The 23,287-nt window shown below is 41.5% G+C and overlaps 5 protein-coding genes across 8 annotated transcripts; 3 read left to right on the plus strand and 2 right to left on the minus strand.

Moving 5' to 3' along the window:
* Nucleotides 1–7: 7 nt before the first annotated feature.
* Nucleotides 8–3,656, minus strand: LOC108021452 (lysosomal dipeptide transporter MFSD1). Its single transcript, XM_017090183.4, has 7 exons — nt 3,591–3,656; nt 2,492–3,004; nt 1,458–1,985; nt 795–1,272; nt 614–732; nt 459–558; nt 8–313 (listed from the first exon to the last, which is right to left on the minus strand). The coding sequence occupies exons 2-7, from the start codon at nt 2,697–2,699 to the stop codon at nt 256–258; spliced, it is 1,491 nt and encodes a 496-aa protein (XP_016945672.1). The 5' UTR covers nt 2,700–3,004; nt 3,591–3,656; the 3' UTR covers nt 8–255.
* Nucleotides 3,657–4,068: 412 nt separating this feature from the next.
* Nucleotides 4,069–6,744, plus strand: tank (EI24 domain-containing protein tank). Of its 4 annotated transcripts, none has more exons than XM_017090113.4 (5): nt 4,069–4,217; nt 4,430–4,467; nt 4,536–4,834; nt 4,916–5,590; nt 5,830–6,744. In XM_017090113.4, exons 2-5 carry the CDS (start codon nt 4,453–4,455, stop codon nt 6,332–6,334), a joined length of 1,494 nt encoding a protein of 497 aa, XP_016945602.3. In that variant the 5' UTR covers nt 4,069–4,217; nt 4,430–4,452; the 3' UTR covers nt 6,335–6,744. The 4 variants fall into 4 exon arrangements, with proteins under 4 accessions (XP_016945602.3, XP_016945592.3, XP_016945611.3 ...); XM_017090103.4 differs by having other exon boundaries at nt 4,079–4,217; nt 4,283–4,467; XM_017090122.4 differs by having other exon boundaries at nt 4,086–4,213.
* A 580-nt stretch (nt 6,745–7,324) lies between these two features.
* Ir25a (ionotropic receptor 25a) lies at nt 7,325–11,688 on the plus strand. Its single transcript, XM_017070641.4, has 9 exons — nt 7,325–7,508; nt 8,059–8,208; nt 8,265–8,540; nt 8,668–9,106; nt 9,163–9,277; nt 9,349–9,594; nt 9,932–10,524; nt 10,593–11,108; nt 11,168–11,688. Exons 1-9 carry the CDS (start codon nt 7,394–7,396, stop codon nt 11,559–11,561), a joined length of 2,844 nt encoding a protein of 947 aa, XP_016926130.3. The 5' UTR covers nt 7,325–7,393; the 3' UTR covers nt 11,562–11,688.
* Nucleotides 11,689–12,198: 510 nt separating this feature from the next.
* Nucleotides 12,199–13,631, plus strand: Fnta (farnesyl transferase alpha). The gene is made up of 3 exons (XM_017089548.4): nt 12,199–12,455; nt 12,531–12,891; nt 13,025–13,631. The coding sequence occupies exons 1-3, from the start codon at nt 12,317–12,319 to the stop codon at nt 13,524–13,526; spliced, it is 1,002 nt and encodes a 333-aa protein (XP_016945037.3). The 5' UTR covers nt 12,199–12,316; the 3' UTR covers nt 13,527–13,631.
* A 422-nt stretch (nt 13,632–14,053) lies between these two features.
* On the minus strand, nt 14,054–21,874 carry LOC108021044 (uncharacterized). The gene is made up of 5 exons (XM_017089546.4): nt 20,567–21,874; nt 17,784–17,887; nt 16,807–16,923; nt 16,271–16,746; nt 14,054–15,780 (listed from the first exon to the last, which is right to left on the minus strand). The coding sequence occupies exons 2-5, from the start codon at nt 17,883–17,885 to the stop codon at nt 15,381–15,383; spliced, it is 1,095 nt and encodes a 364-aa protein (XP_016945035.1). The 5' UTR covers nt 17,886–17,887; nt 20,567–21,874; the 3' UTR covers nt 14,054–15,380.
* Nucleotides 21,875–23,287: the final 1,413 nt, after the last annotated feature.

Genomic DNA, 23,287 nt, shown 5'->3' on the forward strand with positions numbered 1-23,287 from the left:
ACATTGGTTTCGATATTTAATTTGGTGAATGTACATTTACATAAATTTATTCAACATATAAAACAAAAAAGTATAAATATAACAATAGTTTACGATTTGATATGTATCATAGAATATTGGCTAGGAGTTAGAACGATCGAACGACCACGACGATTGTGCGGTTAAAAGAATGTGCTCCGTGTTGCATAGTCAAGTTTAGATAGAGAGATGGCATTAACATCACATTTGGTTATTGGTTAGTAACAGATAATCGATCTATTGCACTCGGTTGCCCAACAAAGGCCGCCTGTTCACGAATGGGCACTGCATCGCGCTTTTGGCATGTACACAAAGCAAATACATTTAGAAAGAGAATGTTTATTAGTCAGAGGCGGATGTGGAGGTGTGTCATCATAGGGGATTAGAACACAACATCAAGACATCAATAGCATGCTCAACTCGACTCAATATTCACGTACATCGAGGTGTGATATGTGGCCCGCTGGGCAGGTGACATATTTAGGTTGCCCTGATGCTTACGGTTGTAGGCCCAAATCGCACAGGTGGCCAACAGGGAGACTATAAAAATAATTGGGTTTATTATAATGTTTATAAGATTGAAGTTTAGCCTTACTCAGCAGGAAGAACATGAAGAATATCTGCAGCCAGAAGTGACTGCCACCGCTGCTGTCCACAATAATGCCCGCTGCAATGGTGACCACTGCCAATCCCAGATTTTGCACCGACTGGCAGCTGAAAAGTTAACCATAAAGGATTTAAATCTATTCCAAAAGTCAGCATATCAGTATACTTACAAGCCATATGCCGTGCCCAGTTGATATTCGGGCACAATCAACGAAACCAGAGGCCACAGACTAGCCGCCAACATGGAATAGGACAAACCCATGATGCTCATCCCGATGTACGGATCCCAGTGGGTGAAGGTCAGCAGGAAGTGGGCCAGCAGCGTGGAGATGGTGGCACAAAACACCCAGGTTACATTCCTTCCGACCTTGTCGATTACGAAGCCAAACAGGGGCGATGCTATGGCGGAGATCAGGTAGACAATCGAGTTGACCGTGTTCGCCTCATCCGGAGTCATGTGGAAGTTGCTGACAAAGAAGGCCTGGCCCAAGGCGACAAAAGGAAAGATGGCCACATAATAAGCCACACAGACCACCGACACCATCCAAAAGTCCAGCTTGAAGGTGACTATATCACTGAGCTTGGCTATCTCTCCACCAGGATTATTATTTCGCTTAAGAATCCGTTCCGCACGCTTGTCCATCCAACCTAAAAAGAGATATTACATATATTAAATTCTTATAAAGATATTGCAAAAAATGATATTCTCTATATTAACATAATGAAATCATATTAAATTCTTATAAAGGATATTACAAAATGATATCCTATATATTAATATAATGATATTATATTAAATTCTTATAAAGGATATTTCATAAGTGATATCCTACCCAGAATCAAGGTGCAGATCAGCGACATCACGCACGTGGAAGAAGCCAGGAAAAGGGCCACTCCCAGACCCTTGTATCCAGAGTACGATTTCGAGACATAGCCATATAGAGGTTGCATTATCCAAAAGTTGACGGTGCTGCCGAAGCGAGCCACCGACAATTGCAGTCCGAAGACCATGTTCAGCTCCTTGCCCTTGAACCACAGCACTGCGTAGCTGTTTTGGGCCACAGCCAGCGACTCAGCCCCGATGCCGAACACAAAGCGTCCCACGATCATCAACCAGAAGTGACCCAGTACTCCGCCGGTGGCGAAGATTAGCTGGCCAACGAGCACGATCAGCATGTAGATAATGGTGCCCAGACGGATTCCGAACACCCGGTCGATAAGGAAGCCGCCCACAAAGCAGAGCACGATGTTTGGCCACGAGTATATGGAGTATATCAGCGTGAACTCTGTGGAGCTGAGGTCGAGTTCCTTTTGGAAGACGTCCTGCAGGGCACCGGGGTTATCGTAGCAAAAATAGGAACCTAAAAAAGAGATCAAAAGATGATATATTAGGTTGTATAATAATTATTCCAAATTAATATCTATATTAAATTTTATTTCGAAAAAAGGTTTCAAAACCGATCTCCAGCACAGACTTTTGGAAATATTTATCAAAAACCGATATTATTTTGTATCAGATTCATTTAATTGGAGTATTTGAATAATAATATTCATCATAGCCCCATATTATAAAATATTAAATGAAAATTGTTGGTTTTGTTTAGAACCAATAAATGTAGAACCACTAACTACATATGAAGAGGATATGAAGAGGACTTATAATTTCCTACAGTAATAATACATTTTAAAACCCTTAAAAAAATTATTTAATTTTAAAAAATGTAGACTACCAATTTAAATATAATTGTTATTACATTTTTTTTAGATTTTTGAGTTTTTCAGACTTCTACGAATTTCAAAATATCTTAAAGTTAGGATCTTCACTATCCTATGATTCCAAAAATGGTATATGGTGACATAGACTTACCAAAACCCAGGAGGCACATGAAGAGCAGGGCCAGGAATCGGTGCGGCGTGCTCGAAGGATCGCAGCACCCTGCATCCTTCTGGGGACCAGCCAGCACCGTGTCCCGGGTACTGCGTCGTCGCACCACAGGATGCACCTCATCATCGCCGCTGCTGGAACTGCTGCTATTCGAGGTGTCCACGATGGGTTTGCGCTCCTCGCGTGACATTATTTCCACTTTCTGTCGCCCGGAATGATGGAGGAATGACAGGAAATTTGAGTTGTGCGATGGTAATTGCTTTTTGTGACTCCTCCTGTTGGAATTCCTGCTCCGGCGTTAGTGGGCGATGGGCGGTGGGCTGAGGGGGTGGGGCCGGGCTGTGGCCCTACTGTTGTTGCTTATCACTAGACCACACCATTATTTCTTGTTGTTTTTGCTGTTGCCGCTGGCTCAGTATATGTGCAGTATTGATTATTCCCACACAGAGATGATGGAATAATGGAATGGCTGGATGGGGGGATGTTACGGTTAATCTGCAATAAAAAGCCAAGATTGAAAATGGCATTTCACACAGTTTGTTTTCCACGCAGACACACACACACAAGCGTATGGAAAATGTCACGGGTGGGTGCTTGTGCGTATGTATGTGTTTGCTAGGTAAACACGACAGATCTTGTCGTCCGTTTGTTGACTAACGGTAAAATGGGTAATCAATTAAGCGCTTGCATGCGCATAACATACGGTTGACACCTGATTTAAGGTTTTCTTTTACGTTATTTGCGTATTGAAAACGGCTAAATCCCACACATTTCGATACATACACAAATGTGAATAAACATGCATATGTAATTTCCGTATATCAACAAAAAAAGGGGATTAAGAACCAAACACCCCGTTATCAAATTCAAAGAATAAAGTCACACACTAATTAATCACTAGTCTACGGTCTTATTTTGCATTATTTACGTTTGATATTTTCAAATTGCGATTGTGGCGGGCTTATGAATCGGGGAAAAACTTTACTTATTACTTCAAAGATATTCTTTTGATAATCAAAAATGTATTGTGATTAGCAAGGCGATTTATGCCTACTATATATTCAACAAGTTGAGGACTTACGGTTTATTTCTGTCCCCTGTCAGGAGAAGAATGTTCGTTATACCTGATTTCCTTACCTGTAGCTGTAGGGATGGGAATGCCACATCGCAGTTTAGTTATCGATATATTGTAGCGTTATCGAATACCGTTATTATTCACTATTATCTTATTGATGTGAGTGATAAGAAATACATACATATATCAACTTATATGTTCAGCTTAAAAGTTATCGAAAAGATAAAAAACATATTTTCAAAGTGCGACAAAACACAAACTGTTGTGGAATTATAAGTAAGAACATAAAATATCGAGTTAAATTGAGATTTTTTAAAACATGTAAACTACGTTTAGTTAAACAATTATTTAAAACAGCTCCTAAAGTATTTATTTAAGTATTATTAGCACAAATCATTTCAACGATTGTCATCTCATAACGGTACATACTATCGATAGTTGGCAACACTGCCCTCCCACGCATCACTGACTGAGTGTTGATAAACGCCCCTTGCGCATCAGGTGGCAACCGTGTGATTTTACACGAAGCAAAACAACTATTATTATTATTAAATTCAGCACAAAGTTCAATGGTTTTTAGGTCCTGCACACTTCCACAAATCAATCAACAACTAAAGGCACTGCGATAAGTATGTAAGTGAAAGTAGCAGGGAAGACAAATTCAGTCAGATGACCAGGGCACTCGCTATTTTGTGCAGTGTAAAGGCGCCAACGATGTTTTGTCTTCGTCTCGCACAGCACAACGCAAATTTATTCAAAGACCCACTGCCACATTTTGATACGCTCCCGAGTAGCTAAACACGTTTCGTATGCTTGCATGTCCATTTCGTAATGACCCCGACCAGGAACTAAGGTCTGTCCACGCGAGATGGCGGCGATAAAGGTGAGATTCAGCTGCGATTCCCACAAACAATGGGGCCCTTTTCTAAATGCGTTGTACATCTAACATAGAACATCACCCTGGGCATTCTGTACGGCCTGTGGGACAGCATACGTGGCATGACACTGGTCCTGCACATCGACGACGAGGTGAACCGCCAGAATGCCGAGCAGGAGCACCGCCACCAGATGCGTCGCACTGACAAGGATCGTTACGAACGGGCAAGAAGATCCCCGTCACCAGTTCCCAGTTCTGCGGCTGCCATGATCCGCGAGGAGTACGCCAAGCAGGCGGAGGAGAACGCCGATGAGCGCACGCTGGAGAAGATCCTGGGCAAGAAGCCCAACGCCCAGGAGCAGCAGCCTCAGGGGTAGGTGACAAACAAAGAACCAGTGTGCTTATAAATACATTAATTGCGCATTTATTTTATAATCCCGCCACACACATACAGTGAGAAAAAGATCGCCAAGAAGCTGTTCAAGTGCTGCATGCTCAACGGCGGCTTCACCTGGCTGAGCATCGTCCTGTTCGAGTCCGCCCTACTGCCCACGCTCAAGTTCTGCCTCACCATCTTCTATGGAGCACAATCGGAAACCTTGCCCGTGGTCTGGGGCTGGCTGCATCCCATCCTGTCGCTGCTCTTCGGCATGATGTGGGTGCTGCCCATTTTCATGCTCTCCAAGATTGTGAGCTCCCTGTGGTTCGCGGACATAGCCAATGCCGCCTATCGCGTGAGGAAGGGCCGCCCACAGCTGATTCCCGGGATCAGCAAACTGGTGGCCGACTTCCTGTTCAGTATGGTAGTGCAGATGCTGTTCCTGGTCCAGAGCATGCTGGTTAATCTGGTGCCCGTCAGGTATGTGGGCTCTGGTCTGTGCTTCGTGCATCTGTGCCTGCTCTATTCGCTGTACTCCTTCGAGTACAAGTGGTTCAACATGGGCTGGGAGCTGCATCGAAGGCTCACCTACATTGAGAAGAATTGGCCCTACTTCTTCGGTTTCGGCATACCGCTCACCGTGCTGACGAACCTCTCCAGCTCGGTGATCGTCAGCAGCTGCATCTTCTCCATATTTTTCCCCCTGTTTATACTCAGCGGCAATGAGGCGAAGCCCATTGTGGACACTACGTAAGTGATTTCGGTTTGGTAACACAGTCCAGCTTCACTAAGTCGAATTGGTCGAAGTAAAACTTTATAGTGTCCTTACCTTACATTTTAATCATCAGATTGGTTCGTTCTATTTATATACCTTGAATGAAATCTAAACCACCCCCTTTTCCTTTGTTACTAGTAAAAATTCGATTTAGAGAAGCTCTTCTGTACTCTAGCTATAAATATAAATAACTAAAAATTTGACTTCCGTCTAGTGAGATCTCGCTGCGTCTCTTCTCGCCGGTGGTCTTCATTTCGAACCTCTGCTTCGGCGGCAATCCGTGGAGCAAGGCCAACCGGCTGAGTGCAATGCAGCGGCAGCAATATGAGCTGCAGCAGCGCCAGCGACTGCTCCAGCGGGACGAGCAGCTCCTCAAGCAGCGCAAGCAGCAATATGTGCAGCAGCAACGACTGCATCAGGAGCAGCTGATGCGACGGGATCGCTCCCATTCGCGGTCACAGACGCCGCAAATGGGACACCCGCATCGCTATGCCCAGGCGCCTGTTTTCGATGCAGGGCGAGTGCGCGACTCCTCCGCCTCGTCCACGCACAGCTCGAACTCGCCAAGCATCAATAGCCACCGGCCACCGCCTTACTACGGGAGCTCGCTACGCGGAGCAGCGCCTCTTGTGCCCACTCCTGTGCCCGGGGCACCGAGAGTGCCGCTCACCCCGCCCGTGATACGCCAGGAGTCGGGGCCCGATGACTGGAACTTGTGAGATTTATGCTTATACACGCAACGTAGGCTTTAGCTATACATATATATATATAATTCGATCTGTGTAATGTACGTATCATCTACCTATCTAACCATCGTGAACTGTGTAAGTTAAAGATAACTCTAGGTCTACGCATAATGACAATGTTCGCTAGTCGACACCGCCACCAACAACACAACGCCCCATTCGCATCGGGGCACGACTATATATATATAGGGAGAGAGTGGCTATATCTGAAATGCGGCTCGCGCAACTGCTGCAGAATCGTTTAGATGTTTATTTTAGGCGACGTTTTTCTTTATAATTTTTGCTCGTAGGGTGCATGCTCTACACTAGAAATTACGTCGGGCATAAAGTTCGTTTAATGTATAATTAATCAAAAATAAAAATAATTTTGTACTTTCGTCAAATGTTGTTGTTGCGATTGTTTCAGCGTTATCAGTAGATTTGTCTGGGTTTGATAGAAATAGTGTGAGTCAGAACTAATCAAGTATAAAGGGGTATAAATAAATTCAAGTAATTAATTAGAGGATTCATAGTTTTGATTCTTTTTATTTATTTATTATATTTAAATATCTATTATTTATCAGTTTTCAAATCAAAAACTCACAAATATTACCCGTTCTAACCCCATTTCCAGAGTTCCCCCTTCACCGATTCCAATAATAATTTCATGTTGATTTGACAATATAACAAGCTCCTCAATACCTCATAATAACTCCCCCACCGACCAAATCCTCCTTCCATAACCGCCACCAATTAACGCTTCAGTTCCAGCACGAACAATCGAACTAGGATATGTGTTCATGTTCGGTTTGGGATTGGAGTGATGGTGTTGTGGGCTAGTGGGCGATTACCCACCAAATTGATTATCACCAAGGTTACACCCATGTGTCCACACATTGTCGGTGTTGAAAGTGAAATTGTCGGAGGCACTATAGGTTGTATCCTTTTTTAAAAGCGTAATTTCCTGCCCAGTCGTATTTTGTTGTTCGTGCCGTGCGGTCAATGGTCAACTCCTGAAATCCTGAATTGAAAACCCCATATGTGAAAGTCATAATGATTGTGGTGAACCTTAAAACTTCCAATAATGTTTGGCTGCTTGGATTTTTATTTTTATTAAGCACCTTGAGTTGGGAGATCGCTGCACAAACTACTCAAAACATCAATGTGTGTAAGTTGAGAGTCGATCGATATGGATATAGAAATATTGTGTGGGATATAAGTATTTAGGTTGTATGGATTTAGTTCCTAACATCTAAAAGGTTCGATTGTACTACTTTGTAATATTATAAAAAGGAAGGATATTTTAACGATTATATTATATTCATATTCGTCAATAGACGATCTGAGGATTCATCGTAATACACATTTTATTATGCTGTGGCTACGTTTGTTTGGCTAAGTTAAGAGATTCAAATAGTTTAGTTTGGAATTTGTATGACTATGGATCGAAACGAAAGGCAAAAGATAGGTTTTACTTTATTTTAAACAAGATCATCTCCAAGAATTTTTGAAATACATCCAACAACTCAAAAACACTCTTCGTTCAGTGTACTTTAAGTAAACTAATTAGATAGAACCTGCGGAGAAAGATATTGGTCGGGTGGATTAATGGGGTGGTGCCAGTCATAATGAGTTCTAGGGCAAGTAAACAAACGCAAAGCCACGTAATGCTTTCTTCAAATGCAATTTAACTTATACATTGCGATCCTTTGGGATAGTGTTCATCAACGAGGTGGATAATGAACCGGCGGCCAAGGCGGTTGATGTGGCGATTACCTACTTGAAGAAGAACATCCGATATGGGCTCTCGGTACAAATGGATTCCGTAGAGGCGAACAAATCGGATGCTAAAGTGCTACTGGAAACCAGTGAGTTTCGATTGGGACTATCACTGAATATGTTTATGATTTCATTCGTTCCTTAGTTTGTAGTAAGTACGCAACAAGTATTGAGAAGAAACAGACGCCCCATTTGATCCTGGACACCACAAAATCGGGAATAGCCTCGGAAACGGTCAAGAGTTTCACTCAGGCCCTGGGATTGCCCACCATTAGTGCCTCCTATGGTCAGGAGGGGGATTTGAGGCAGTGGCGTGATTTGGATGAGGCAAAGCAAAAGTATTTATTGCAGGTAATGCCGCCGGCAGATATCATTCCAGAGGTTATCCGAAGTTTAGTGACGCATCTCAATATTACAAACGGTAAGAGGATTTTCAAATTATTTCTAATTTATAAAAATTTTTTAAACTATGGATCATTAAAAATTGTACCATGTACCCTTTAAATATTCCATTACCTAACAGAAACAAATTTCTATATCTTGACCAGCTGCCATTCTGTACGATGACACCTTCATAATGGATCACAAGTACAAGTCCCTGCTGCAGAACATTCAAACTCGTCATGTCATCATTGGTATAGCCAAGGATGGAAAACGGGAGCGCGAGGAGCAGATCGAAAAGCTGAGGAATCTGGACATAAACAACTTCTTTATTCTGGGCAATCTGCAATCGATTCGCTTGGTTCTGGAATCCGTAAAGCCGGCGTATTTCGAGCGTAATTTTGCCTGGCATGCCATCACTCAGAACGAAGGAGAGATTAGCAGTCAGAGGGATAATGCGACCATTATGTTTATGAAGCCCATAGCGTATACACAATATCGGGATCGCTTGGGACTGCTACGAACCACATATAATTTAAACGAGGAGCCCCAGTTGGCATCGGCTTTTTACTTTGACTTGGCTCTAAGGAGTTTCCTCACCATTAAGTGAAGTGATATATATATAATCCTTACTTTATATTAAGTTACATTTATATTTCCAGAGAAATGTTACAATCAGGGGCCTGGCCGAAGGACATGGAGTACATCAACTGTGATGATTTCCAAGGTGGTAACACACCTCAAAGGAATGTGGATCTTCGGGAATACTTCACCAAGGTTGCTTTACCCACCTGTACAACAAATTGAGGTTGATTACTCACTTCTATGTATGTATTTTTACTACATAGATTAGCGAGCCGACATCCTACGGAACCTTCGATTTCGTCACGCAACCCGGAGAACCCTTCAATGGCCACAGCTATATGAAGTTCGAAATGGACATAAACGTGCTGCAGATTCGTGGTGGCAGTTCCGTGAACAGCAAATCGATTGGCACCTGGACAGCCGGTCTGAGATCACCCCTGGTCGTCAAGGATGAGGAACAGATGAGGAATCTGACTGCGGATACGGTCTATCGAATCTTTACTGTTTTGGTGGGTCAAGATAGGGGTTTACAACGAATGTTTTAGGAGGATTTTTAAAACAAATAAGATAGGCTTTTTACTTTTCGATCTAGCTTTGTTATTTTCCTTGCTTGTTTTAAAGGTTTTTATTGTCTTTTGTGTCTCGCTTTTGGTCCAAACATAATGTTTGAGCCTTACAGCTTTGTAATAATTTTTAAACATCATAATAAAGGTAAAATCAGATATAATTATATCACACTGAATGTATGTTGTTTTAGTAACAAAGTAAATTTAATAATCCAAGTTTTCCCTAACAATTTCTGTATAAGTATCTTAAGTATTAACGTATTTCATTTTTATTTTACAGCAAGCTCCCTTTATAATGCGCGATGAGACGGCTCCGAAGGGATACAAAGGATACTGCATAGATCTGATCGACGAGATTGCTGGGATCGTTCACTTTGATTATACAATCCAGGAGGTGGAGGACGGCAAGTTTGGCAACATGGACGAAAAGGGTGAATGGAATGGCATTGTGAAAAAGTTAATAGACAAACAGGCGGATATTGGCCTTGGTAGCATGTCAGTAATGGCTGAAAGAGAGATTGTGATAGATTTTACTGTTCCATACTACGATCTGGTCGGAATCACCATTATGATGCAGCGACCCAGTTCTCCCAGTTCACTTTTCAAATTCCTCACCGTTTTGGAGACGAATGTGTGGCTTTGTATCCTGGCTGCCTACTTCTTTACCAGCTTTCTCATGTGGATCTTTGATCGCTGGAGTCCATATAGTTACCAGAATAATCGGGAGAAGTACAAGGATGATGAGGAGAAGAGGGAGTTCAATCTTAAAGAGTGCCTCTGGTTCTGCATGACTTCTTTGACACCTCAGGGAGGTGGCGAAGCTCCTAAAAATCTTTCTGGACGTCTAGTGGCTGCCACTTGGTGGTTGTTCGGGTGGGTTTTCTTTTTGTCCTTCTATAAAAATGTATTATAATTAATAATTCATTTGTTTTTTACCTAAGCTTCATCATCATTGCCTCATACACGGCCAATTTGGCTGCCTTCTTGACCGTATCCCGTTTGGATACACCTGTGGAAAGTTTGGATGACTTGGCCAAACAGTACAAGATCTTGTATGCTCCATTGAATGGTTCTTCGGCGATGACATATTTCGAGCGTATGGCCAACATAGAGCAGATGTTCTATGAGATTTGGAAGGATCTGTCCCTGAACGATTCACTGACTCCTCTAGAGCGCTCTAAGCTGGCTGTTTGGGATTATCCAGTGAGTGATAAGTACACCAAGATGTGGCAGGCCATGCAAGAGGCATCTCTACCAGCCACGCTCGATGAGGCAGTGGCCCGGGTCCGGAACTCCACGGCAGCCACGGGATTCGCCTTCCTGGGTGATGCCACAGATATTCGCTACCTGCAGTTGACGAACTGCGATCTCCAGGTGGTGGGTGAGGAGTTTTCCAGGAAGCCCTATGCAATTGCGGTTCAGCAGGGGTCACATCTTAAGGATCAGTTCAATAATGCGTGAGTAAAAGATACAAAATAATATATATTTATATTATACCTATCCTTAATCCCCCTAGAATCTTGACCCTTCTCAACAAACGACAGCTGGAGAAGCTCAAGGAGAAGTGGTGGAAGAACGACGAAGCTCAGGCCAAGTGCGAGAAGCCCGAGGATCAATCGGATGGCATATCCATCCAGAACATTGGTGGCGTCTTCATTGTGATCTTTGTGGGCATTGGCATGGCCTGCGTTACATTGGTCTTTGAGTACTGGTGGTATAGATACCGCAAGAATCCCCGGATCATTGACGTGGCCGAGTTCACTGGCGAGCGATCAGATGTTAAGGATCAGCCGGGCAAAATGGCCGAAGGGGTTATTCTTGGCCATACAGGCGAGAAGTTCGAGAAATCCAATGCTGCACTGCGTCCGCGTTTTAACCAGTATCCGGCCACATTTAAGCCACGTTTTTAGAATTACTTTGATAGCAATCAATCGAATATTACAGTAAAACGTGCACTGGGATGTCTACGTCTAGTTTTTAAGCCATTTCAGACACTGTGCACTTTTATTCAAATCGTAATAAATGTTTTAACAAAGATCCCGGAGCTCTTTAATTTGTTTTTGCAAATGTAGTCTTACAATTTTGGAAAAAATAGATATTTTATAGATAATTGTTTTGCGTTGGCTTTGATTATATAAATGTAAAATATTGAGTCTTTTATTTTAATGTTGAATGATATAAATTCATTTCCACTTATATTTATTTCTAGGAGCAATTCTAAAACGGTTTTCGAATTGAATATTCTTATCATATATTCTTATCGCTTCCGAAAATCAAAGCATATGGGAATTTTGGCATAGCTGAAGGCAATTGCAAATTAAAGAGGAAAAACAAAAAAAAACATGTAAAAATAAATAGAGGGTGCGCAGAATCCTGAGCCATAAATAGAAAATTATAATGATACCTGTGATTATATTACAAATTTCATTTAAACATATATTTAATGGTTTTGAATTTTGAATATCTGAGAAACCGTTAAAAAGTGTGTTATTTGGAATATTGAATACTAAATTAGTTTAGTATTAGAAATCAACATTCGAGTTTTCCAACACTGCTATATATCACAACACTGACGTTGCCAGCCCTGGTTTCCCCACTGCCCAAAAAATCAACATAAAATTCCACCTTCATCCGCGCCCAACAGTTTTGTTTGCATTTAATCGCGATGGGGGACAGTTCGGATGAGGAATACCTGGGCACCGATTGGGTGCCGTACAGCGAACGATCCGACTGGAAGGATGTGGAGCCCCTCGCCCAGGACGACGGCCCCAATCCGGTGGTGTCCATTGCCTACAGTCAAAAGTGTGAGTAATGCAGGCGGCTTTATCTCTGGAAGTCACTATGTCTGAATATTATAACCATATATCCAATCCCCGCAGTTCGCGAGGTTTTCGACTACATGCGGGCCGTAATTGCACGCGGCGAGAAAAGCCAACGTGCTTTGGACCTCACCACGGATGCACTGCGTCTTAATCCGGCCAACTACACGGTTTGGCAGTACAGACGCGACATCCTGCGCGAACTGAAGGCCGACCTGAACGCGGAACTGGACTATCTGAGCGAGGTCATTGGCCAAAACTCGAAGAACTACCAGGTGTGGCACCACCGACGCGTCATCGTCGAGATGCTCAATGATCCCAGCAACGAACTAGAGCTCACGGAGAACGCCCTGGTCAACGATGGGGATGCCAAGAACTACCACGCCTGGCAGCATCGCCAGTGGGCCATTCGCAGCTTCAAGTGAGTGGGGAGTTAGGGGTTCAATTCCTTATAAGTTGTAGCATGAAATGCCTTCAAAGATTATCTAATTATTAAGAGATAAGCAAGCTTTTAATCGATTTATAATAAGTATTTCCTCTTAATGTACTTCCAGACTCTACGACGATGAGCTGAACTTTGTGGATCGTCTAATTTGCGAGGATCAGCGCAACAATTCCGCCTGGAACCAGCGCTTCTTTGTGATCAAGCACTTGGGCTTCACACCGGATCTGATACAGCGGGAACTGTCGTACACGATGAATCGCATTCGGATTATCAAGAACAACGAGAGTGCCTGGAACTACCTGGTGGGTGTGATGCGACAGGGTGACAGTGGAAAGGCACGACTGAACAGCTACCCAGAGGTGGTGGCGTTCGTGGAGGAGCTTTACCAGGCTGGCAACCGATCACCCTATCTGCTGGCCTTCCTCATCGATCTGTACCAGGAACAGGCACTCCAATTGAAGGCCGGCGATGGCGACCAGCTGGCCCGTAAGGTCTACGGCCTGTGCGAGGACATGGCCAGCAAGCACGATGTGATCCGTCGAAAGTACTGGCAGTATGTGGCCAACCACCTAAAGAACCAGCTGAGCAAAGTTCAGAAGGAGGAGCAGTAGCTGCAGCAGAGTACAGGTCCGAAATTCTTTTTTGCTTAGTTTTAAACCACATACGACGTACTTAGGCCTTCTTTATACATAAATAAAATTAAATTTACCAGTCAAGCGAGTGTCTAGAATGTTGCAAAACGCAACCTAGTCATTGCCACATGTCATCATGGGCGGCCTGTCTTTTTTGTTTGCGGCATCTGTCCCGCTTTGTTTATCTAAGTGAGCCGTTGTGTTTGTACACGTAAATTTCATTAACAATGAGCAGATAATTTTAGCGCAGTGTGTACGCCAGCTGAGGCCATTCAGCGGTTAAATTGAGCTCGTAAATTATTGAAGTAATTTAATGCTTTTAATGCTAGGTTTTAGGAAGAGCTTCTGTTTTGTGTGCAAATAGATGTGGGAATATTTGGACAGAAATGTGAGAAGCGTAGCAAATATTTGAATGTAAATGCCTTTTCTAGAGTATAAACCTTTTTCCCTTCAGTTATCTTGGTAATCGTTATCTTTTTCGTCAGAGACCGGAAGAACCCTCAGTGTGCTGTCTCAATATTGTTATTTATTTAAATTTGCTTCTTTTAGTTTTTTGTTTTCTCATTTGTTTTTAGTTCGAGTACATACAATATAGCAGTTGTAATATATAACTTTTTCATTAAATTTGATTTTCTTGCATATATATTGAGATTCTGTTTTTGCATTTTAATAATAGAAAACCTCCAGAGATGACTCCGATCTGGAACAAAATCATCTATGGGGAGGAGTGGGGAATTGGGAATCGGGAGCATGTACTTAAAATGAAGCAGAAGACATCTTTGGCGTGTTTTTTATTTTGTTTCGGTTTTTAGTTCAGCTAAATAGGAGCAAAATCATTGAGTACTCGTTTGCATAGTTTGATAAAATTTCGTAATAATAAAATATATATTTATTTTGTATTTTTGTTTGGTTTTCGCTTCGTTTCGTATTCTTCTTTTTTTTTGGATTTGGGTATATATATAAATTTGAAAAAAGCCTATAAATCCAAATTTAGTTGGTACAAGGACCATTAAAAATCAAAGCACTTCGTTTGGGTCATCGAAAGTATTCAATATTATTTGAAAAATATATATGTAGTATTCTGAAACGGTTTCCTTAAAAAGAAGAAAGTGTGCAAAGCTCTGTTCCATGGCCCAAGCGAAAGATTTGTTTGGTTTTCGGTAGCAAAGACCGTTGATTCGAGATTGTTATCCTGTTAAGATTCAGAGATTTTGCGTGGAGAGCCAGAAGAGAGAAGTAGTTTGTGTGTGTTGTTTGTTTAGTTCGTTTAACAATTTGATATATAGAGTTAATATATATAATAGTTTTAATAAATTGATGCGCTCTTCCTATCTTTTTTTCCTTGAGCCATTCTGTTTGTGTTTCTTGTTCGTTCATGGAGTTCATTTTTGTAAAAGCATTTTTAGCAAAAAATTAAAAATTCTCTCTGTAATCGGTTCCCGTTTAAAATGTCTGACCTCATCGCGCATTCTTGATCTATGAAACTCCCCTCAGTTAATGTTTAGTTCTTGTCATCGAATCCTAATCAATACCCATATAAAATAAATCCCTTGATTCTGGCCGAAAATTCGCGTACTCCGATCGACGACGCCGCGTTTCTGTGTGGAGGAAGCTTCATATACCATCTATAAATATACTCGTACAATTTCTTGGTTTTCATTTTCTCGTTAATATTATATTGTTTAAAAAATCAACGCCACTTGATGTGTGCCATGTCCTGTCTGTCCTAAAGAGTCCTAAAAGGTGCTTACAGCTTTAAGCATAAGTTTAGCGTAGGCGTAGCGCTCCGATCGATCTGGTATCTCGTAACTGCCATCCCTAACCCAGCCTGGCCTACTTGTCCTCCCCGATGCCCTCGTCGGTCGTGGTCTTGCGCTCCCTCGCCTCGTCGCCGCTGATATCACATTTTTCAGCCAGCATATCCTCGATGCCCTCGTCCACCGTCTGGCTCTCGCCGGGCACATGCTTGCGCCGCATCTTGGTCACCACCACGCACTCGCCCTGCGGCAGCGGCGGAAACTTTCCGTAGGACGTGTTGCCGATGGTTCCCACGGTGCTGTCCTCGTAGCTGTCCGGTGTCATCCGCACCCGGCATGTCTCGAAGGCCTTCTCGTAGCCCAGCTTAGTGTACAGACTGCGGGACGCATCGTTCCCGGGACGTATCACAACGAAGGGCGTATAGCCGCGCTCGATCACCAGTTGGGTCAGCGACTTGGCCAGACGGATTCCATAGCTGTGGGTTAAAAAATACATTTTAGAATAAGGAAATCAGTGGTTTAAGGGTTGTCCTTTAATTTCTAAGCTAAAAACATCTGAATATATTCGAAACAACTCAAAAACGATCAATATGACGGAATTTATAGTTTCCTGTACTCTTTGACTAAACATTTTTAGAAACTTGTTCTTAAAAACTAGGTTTTTGGGATAGGTTTTACAATTTTTTTTTAAAACTTTATAAGTTTTCTATTAAAAAACATCCTGAAAAGTTCTATGTTGACCCAGAACTGCAGTATTTTTTACATTTCTTTGAGGTATAAGGCTCAGACTTTGGAAAACATTTTTTAGACAGGTTTTAAAATGTTGTACTAAAAATAAAAAGTAAAAGTCTTGGCTAAAACGTTTCCATGCTTAGGTTAAATAAGTTTCTGGGTCACCTAGGTTAAATTTTCGGTTCGATTTAGCTTAGAATTCTGAAACACCCCCTCCACCGTAGCTCTACTAACCCCATACGCCTGAAGTCTGGACGTGTTTGCATTGAGAACATGGCGCCGTAATATGAGTGGACCATCCAGGCCGCTAGTTCTCCGGTTTCCTTGCGAAAGATGCCCAAGCCAGGGAGCTTGCGCACGAGGATGTCAAACAGCTGGACGCACTCGATTTCGTTGGCAGGATATAGATCATGGATGCCCTGCACGTTGTCCAGGTTCAGCAGACGCATCTCCGCATCCTCCGGCAGCGGCTCCAGCTCCAAGTCGGTGTTCAGCTTGTTGCACACGTAGATATCACCACTGAGTCGTTCCATCACACCGAACTTGGAGTAGAAGTCATCCAGGCGATTCATAATGGCGATGTGCGTAAAGTTCAGGTACATAGGCTTCTGCCAATCTATAAGTACATCTTCGGTGCGCATCATATCGACATGCTCGATGTGTGCGGATGGACAAAATATGCCAAGAGTTTGGTATATATTGTTGTGCGGCTGAGAAAATATTTCAAATTAATTTCAGTCCGTAATATACCTTATAAATTCTTAACTCACCGCAAGCGTGCATCCTGGAAAATGGAGAATTATCGGTTTTTCGGGCCAATCTTTAGCAACATAGAACTTAAAATCCCAAATACGATCATTCAGGTACGTTTTTATGGTTTGATGAAACTGCAAGAGAAATTAATATAATGGAGTTTATTAAAAGTTTGGTTTAAATTTAATCTTTAGCAACATAAAACTTAAAATCCTGGTACGATATAATGATGTGATGAAACTGAAAATAGAAAGGAAGTACATTTTAGCAAGGATGGTTTTTATTTCAAACGGTTTACGTTCCGATTCTTGTAGTTAAGTAGGTAGTTGTTTAAAGATATTTTGTTTTTTATCTGGTAGGGTATTAGAAGTAGAATTATGGTTTACACACAGCAAGAGATAAGATATATATTTGTATTGTAAAAAAAAGTATGCGTTTAAATCGAAAAAATAATAAAATTTAATTATTTTTTGTTTCTTTAAGAACTTTCCATATTAAACAATTATAAAAGCTTTTTCCAGCAGTTGGCATCGCATTCCCAGAGCTGTTGGTAACCGCCCCGGAAAAAAGTTGCTCGCTAAAAATCGAAAACTCCAGTGGTGGCCAAATCCTTGAGGCCGGTGCCAAGCCATAGATATAGCCAACAAAAGTACAAAAGCACGTGATGTTCGGGGCGGAATGGCATTAAAAATTGAACAAAAATACAAGTGTAAACAGAGAAAACAGGTCAACAAAAAAAAATGCGAGCCCGGCTTTGAGGGTTTGAGATTGCATGACTTGTGGTCTCGGTCTCGGAATTTGCAACGCCTTCTGAATAAAAAAAAACCCCTCTTTCTACCCAAACTACAGGTAATTGTTGGTAGATTATCTGAGAGAATTGGGCGTGGCAACTGTGGAATATCTTGGTGTCAAGTTGGGGATACAGCTTTCAAGGGAAATAAAGATGCAACAAAAAAAATAAAAACAAAGTAGTGTTAGCATTTTTCATACGCACCTTTAATGATTCCGGCAGAAAGCGCTCTAAAGTTACCAAAATTTCTGGAAGCTCTGATTCATGCACCAAACGAAAGTGTTTACCTTCAGGAATGATTTCCATTTCTGTAACGAAAATAAAGCCAGGTTAACCTTTTGTGTAATGTCCAATTACCACCACGTATGTATGGGCAAATTTTTCTCTCGGTGATGGTTGTGTATTTTGAATCCCTATACGTCCATCAAGGTCTCACGTTTGTGCCTCTTTCAAGGCCAAAGCTCAACAATGGAAAAGTTGGAAAAGCAAGAGTCACAAGAGTGGGAGTCCCAAGAAAACCCGGGCACACACGTCCGGATGTTGAGGATGCTCAGCCGCAAATGGTTCGACGGAATATAGATTGGCTTCCCATATCCATAGAAAGCCATGGCCCCTAGGTACTTAGCCATTTAAATTGGTTGTGCATAGGAAGGACATCGGCAATTGAGCCAAATTAGCAGGAAAGTGCAATGCCAAAACAGTAATCGCCATCAAAATTTGCCCAATAATCAATTTGATTCGATTAACTAAAATTTTGTTCAATTACTGTCGTTACTTGATGACATGATGGGACTGCAGTTATTTGCTTTTTGATGGGATTTAAAAAGGTTCAACTTTATAAATATTTAAGTGATTTTGAAAAGCTTGTTCAACATTTTAAAATATTAGGCGACTACTTTAATTACTGAGTTCATAAACTAACAATTGCAATTCATATAACTTATGGTAATTAATCTGATCTGAATGTTTTGGGTTCCAAAACTATTATCTTAATTTGTCATGGTAAAACTTTTCTGTACGCACATTTTTTCTGTGCTACTTCCGCTATATATATTTGCAACTTAATTTGTGTTTTCTTGTTTTTATCGCAAGATTGATGGCCGTTGTGATTGATTGACGAACGCGCCAAATATCATTATCCTTCATGGTAAATGACATGTGCCACTCCTCCTCTGCAGTAAGCCCCCATCCCTTTAAGGTTACTATGACTATTTATTGCAGTTATTTGTGTGCCCAAAACGAATGTAGTAATAGGGCACATGCTGGCTGGAATTAGTATTAGTCATGTTGTACGTACATAGCCCAAGGTGGGAGGATAAGGATTCAGGGCGTGACAATGGAGGAGTACGAGGACTAGACTACTGGCCAAGATATGCCACGTATCCACATCACGTCTGAGTCGGCTCAGACGGTGCTAAACACTTGTGTCTCTTAGCAAAATCAATATCAGACTTGAGCATTTGCCATTCCTGTTGACAACAGCATTCCTCGTTTATAGAAAAAAACGTACACTAAGGGGATACAGGAAAATCACTCTTAAGGGATCTTAAAGTATGATAAAAAAGTTTAAACATACATTTCCTATTCGCTTAAAATAGAAAACTTAAGAGTTACTAAAACAAGGTGATTGGTCCTTTCAATTTTTACCCAAACTCTAATTCGATTTAAAAAGGTTTTCCAATTTACTTTCTATTACCCTTTACTTAGGGTAATTTATTCAATTTATATCCTTGAAGTTCTATAAAAACTGGTGCCTCGAGCGATTGAAGTTCAACTAAATATATTTTCCTTTGTAAACTTTCCGAGTTGCACCACAAAAAATAGTGAAGCAAGGTGGGTGCCTTGCAATGATGGGTGTAACATGACAGTTTTTGTTGATGGTATGGATAAAAATACCGTTGACATTTCCCAGCGACACCACCGCGGGGTTCGAAAAGTAGACGCGACACCGCAGGTGCCGACATCGCCCCGAGAAATTCCCAGTCGTATTCGTATTCGCAGTCCACATTTGGAGCCCTTTCCTGTCTATAAGTAGTACGGCCTACCCCACGTACCTCCGCCCACGCCTGCTCCTTTACCTGTAGCATGCTATCGCACTTGTCAGCCAATTTATTTCGGCTACGTTTGCTTTTTCTTTTCGGCCTAATTATTGAGTTGCCATATGGCTGCGATGCGTTAAATTTTAATACCCTGGCCGGAAGGGCATCATGAATTGGTCATGAGTTGGCTCCCCAAGAATCCGGATGGGATGGGATCGGAATCAGGGCGAAACGCCCCGAAAGTGAAAGGAGCGGGGATGAATATATGTGTACTTGGCACATTTTTGCCAAATTCCAGAAATAAGGAATTTGCAAACAAAGGGGGATCGAAAGATAAGGCAAGAATATTATAACCTGAAGATTCTCCGAGTAAATCGAATGAGATTCTGGTAAAAATAGGTTAGAAGAAATAATAGAAGAATAACATAAGAAGTAAAGGGACTAGAAGAAACTGTACGTAAATAAAATTATATCAGATAGTATCCTGCGAAATTTAGGGATCATTGGGAGGTAAAAGATTAAGTATTGTATTTATGTAGGTATGAAAAGATTATTTATAATACCCATAAAAACAGGAGTGCACTAAATTCGACCTATTTATCCTAGTAATAAAATAAATGTTAGAATACAATGATCTCACAGGGTTTATACATTTCACAACCTAGATATTTTCATTATAATTAATGATACGACAGGGGGTAATCCCATCAAAAAACTATAATCTATAAACCCTTGCCGGCTGATCACAGATGCGATTTCTTGGGGCGCATCTACGCTAATTGACATGCACATGTGCATTTTCAGGAATGGCGCACAGAAAAGTTAGCGACATGTTCTCAATTAAAATGAAAAAATCAGATAGCATACCAGGAAAATGTGCAATAGGGGGATAGGGCACATTCCCCCCACAAAAATCCCCACAATGTTTTCCTTATGAAGTGCACTTACAAAAAATATTAATTCCGTTGACCTTGTATGAATTTGAGGCTGCCTTGGCTGGTGGTGCGGCTTCTGCTTTTGCTTTTTGGTGGTTGTGGTGCTGCTTTTGCTTTTGCGGCTTTCGACTTTATCCTTGAGGCGTGTCAGCTTTGCGTGTGCGATATATATTTATATTTATTTTATACGCTCACCGAATTATTTGTGATTTATGTTTGAAAATTTATAAAATTAATTTGGTTTGCTTTTTTGTTTTTCAGTTATTTGTTGGTTTTGAAAAAGTGCAGTATGAAAATAATTGTTGTTTATAAATGTAAGTTTTTTTTTTATATGCAAATCACAGATGTCTTTATTAGAAAAATTTAGTTATTAATTTTAGGCTGTTTAGTTGATAGTTTTGTTTATTTTTTGGAAATTCTGGAAGTTCTTTTTTCGATTTCTTCTTGCTGCTTCTTTTGGTTAGGCCTTTTTTGTATGGAGATGTCGGCAGGCTGTGATTGATTTTTCTGTCGATTGATTTATGGAGTGGGCCTAACTCGATGGACGCGACTGTTGTGGGCTGCCTGCGCCTCTGAGTTCACAGCTAGTTCTCCGCAGTGCTCCCCACTTTTTGGTGCTCCTCTTTGCTCCTCGCCTTTAGCCCCCGTTGCACCTCCACCACTGATGGCCTAACCAGGCGGCGTCTCTTTTCGCTTTTTACCGTTAACGTCCAGGCGATTCTCGGTGTGTGTGTGGTGTGGCGTGTGTGTGTGTGTGTGCTACGCGCGTGAGTGTGTGTGCATGGCGTTTTGCGAAGGGGGGCGGCGGGAAAAAGGGGGTCGGCTTTGGAGTTTTGCAACCGATTATTATTCTCGGTGATTCGCTCTTCGAGACGCGTCTATTCGTTGCAATTTGTGTATTTTAACAGAAAATTGATTTTCCTCTGTGGGCTGTCCTGATTTCAGCTTCCTCTCGTCCTGTGTGGATTGCTAAATCGAATCCTGGCGGCGCCCTCAGTTTTGATTTACATCAGTTCAGTATTTTCTAATTTTTTTTTGGTTTCTGGTTTTTTGGCCACACACAACCAAGGACACTCACGCACACACACACCCCGACACACGCACCCACAACGGTACACACGCACAGTGGAATCGAATTTGAGTTCGAATAATTCGATTGCGTCTGGTGGCCTGGGAACTTTTTGCATCAACTGTGCCTGGACTTGGACTGCTTGCTGTTGCCTTGGATGGATTCGATTCTCCTCGGGCTGAGTTGGTTCTTCTGCCTTGATGTCCACTGCGAAAAACCGAACTGAACTGACTGACTGACGACAACGAACTGATTTCGGAGCAGCAAGGAGCAGCAGCTATGAAAGCACCGCAGCAGCAGCAGCAACAGCAGCACAAGCAGAAGCAGATGTTGCTGTTGCTGTTGCTGCCACTGCCCTACAGTGGGCTTATATTTGCAATAATTTCAAGGTTCTAGAGAGGTCTCGACATTATTTATTATTTATTATTATGTCATCAGCTCCGCTTCCTCTAACCATTACTATTAAAAAAAATATAAGCGTAAAATCCTTATTCCTGATATCATTTGTTTTCTAATTTAAATCAAAATAGTTGGAGTTTTTTAGAATACCTTTTTCCAACATTTTAAAATTTTTTAGTTTTTTACAATTTGTTGATACCTTTGTATATGTTATGTTTCCGAAATTTACAAATTTACTGTTTGCTTATATTTCTTAATTCTTGTGTGATTTAACAGTTTATTACAAAATTGAAAAAATATCTCTAAGCTAAAACAGGATTTTAATCGTTTTGCCAACTCAAACCACTGTGCATCGCTTGCAAATTCGAGAACGAAGGAAACTGCAACGTGGCAGCGACGTCGTCATTTTTCGCCTCGTGAATTTGCTCTCGCGCTCTAAGCTCCATTTCTCACCCTTTCTAATTCGCTCATTTCTCTCTCTCCGTTGCACTTGCAAAAATGTATGTAATCGGCAGAAAAACACTTCCCCATAATCAACGTATTTCAGTTTATACTAAAAAAAATATTTTTTTAAAAGAAAGGATTTTCTAACTTTAATAATACTTAATACTTTAGTTTCTAACCTTTCACATTTTCAGCTTGCTGATATGTACTTTCCATCAAAATAATTAGATATATTCGCCCCATGAAGTATGCAATAATTTTGTATATACAGTTTGAAACGAGTCCTTGCAATGGATAATTTACAAGCTATGGCTTGGATTTAATTTAGTGTATTCCTTAACTTCAATGTAACAGCAATCAGGTTTTTAAATTAAAAACTAATGTTTTCTTATTTTGATCTTACCACCATGTGTCCTAATACTGCCTTCGGTAATTTATAATTTTTACAATTTGTAGCGTTAAAAAGTCTCTGATAAAATATTAGAATAAATATTAATAAACATTCCCCATCTTCGTAATCCTTAATATTTCTTTCAGTGTGTCTGCTCTTTGGGTCCGCTCGTCCTCTTTTGCCATGCACCTCCCACTGCCACCCTGCAAGTGTGTTAGTGCTCTCTCCTGTGTCGGTGTTCCACATCCATCCCCATCTTTCTGAGCGAGAGCGAGCGAGAGAGCAGGCGAACGAAAAGCCGACCATTCCATTTGACTCACTCCAACTCCTTGAAGAGTCGCATGAGGAGTTTGAGTTTGGCTTTTGTTTTGCACGTTGCCATTGCCATTGCCCAGCGGTAACTGTACACCGTGCCGGATTGGGATATGCGT

Source organism: Drosophila suzukii, chromosome 2L (genome assembly GCF_043229965.1).
Source record: "Drosophila suzukii chromosome 2L, CBGP_Dsuzu_IsoJpt1.0, whole genome shotgun sequence".
NCBI lineage: Eukaryota > Metazoa > Arthropoda > Insecta > Diptera > Drosophilidae > Drosophila > Drosophila suzukii.

Bases quoted from the DNA above. Each gene is read 5' to 3' on its own strand.
- LOC108021452 (XM_017090183.4), bottom strand. From the start codon at position 2,699: ATGTCACGCGAGGAGCGCAAACCCATCGTGGACACCTCGAATAGCAGC. The intron at 1,273-1,457 runs GTAGGATATCAC...ATCTCTTTTTAG, and splicing joins GATCTGCACCTTGATTCTGG to GTTGGATGGACAAGCGTGCG. The intron at 733-794 runs GTAAGTATACTG...TTAACTTTTCAG, and splicing joins CTGGGCACGGCATATGGCTT to CTGCCAGTCGGTGCAAAATC.
- tank (XM_017090113.4), top strand. The intron at 4,835-4,915 runs GTAGGTGACAAA...ACACACATACAG, and splicing joins CAGGAGCAGCAGCCTCAGGG to TGAGAAAAAGATCGCCAAGA. The intron at 5,591-5,829 runs GTAAGTGATTTC...ACTTCCGTCTAG, and splicing joins AAGCCCATTGTGGACACTAC to TGAGATCTCGCTGCGTCTCT.
- Ir25a (XM_017070641.4), top strand. From the start codon at position 7,394: ATGATTGTGGTGAACCTTAAAACTTCCAATAATGTTTGGCTGCTTGGA. The intron at 9,595-9,931 runs GTGGGTCAAGAT...TTTATTTTACAG, and splicing joins ATCGAATCTTTACTGTTTTG to CAAGCTCCCTTTATAATGCG. The intron at 11,109-11,167 runs GTGAGTAAAAGA...TAATCCCCCTAG, and splicing joins AAGGATCAGTTCAATAATGC to AATCTTGACCCTTCTCAACA.
- LOC108021044 (XM_017089546.4), bottom strand. From the start codon at position 17,885: ATGGAAATCATTCCTGAAGGTAAACACTTTCGTTTGGTGCATGAATCA. The intron at 16,747-16,806 runs GTGAGTTAAGAA...ATATTTTCTCAG, and splicing joins TTCCAGGATGCACGCTTGCG to CCGCACAACAATATATACCA. The intron at 15,781-16,270 runs GTTAGTAGAGCT...TTTAACCCACAG, and splicing joins CCAGACTTCAGGCGTATGGG to CTATGGAATCCGTCTGGCCA.
- Fnta (XM_017089548.4), top strand. From the start codon at position 12,317: ATGGGGGACAGTTCGGATGAGGAATACCTGGGCACCGATTGGGTGCCG. The intron at 12,456-12,530 runs GTGAGTAATGCA...CAATCCCCGCAG, and splicing joins CATTGCCTACAGTCAAAAGT to TTCGCGAGGTTTTCGACTAC. The intron at 12,892-13,024 runs GTGAGTGGGGAG...ATGTACTTCCAG, and splicing joins TGGGCCATTCGCAGCTTCAA to ACTCTACGACGATGAGCTGA.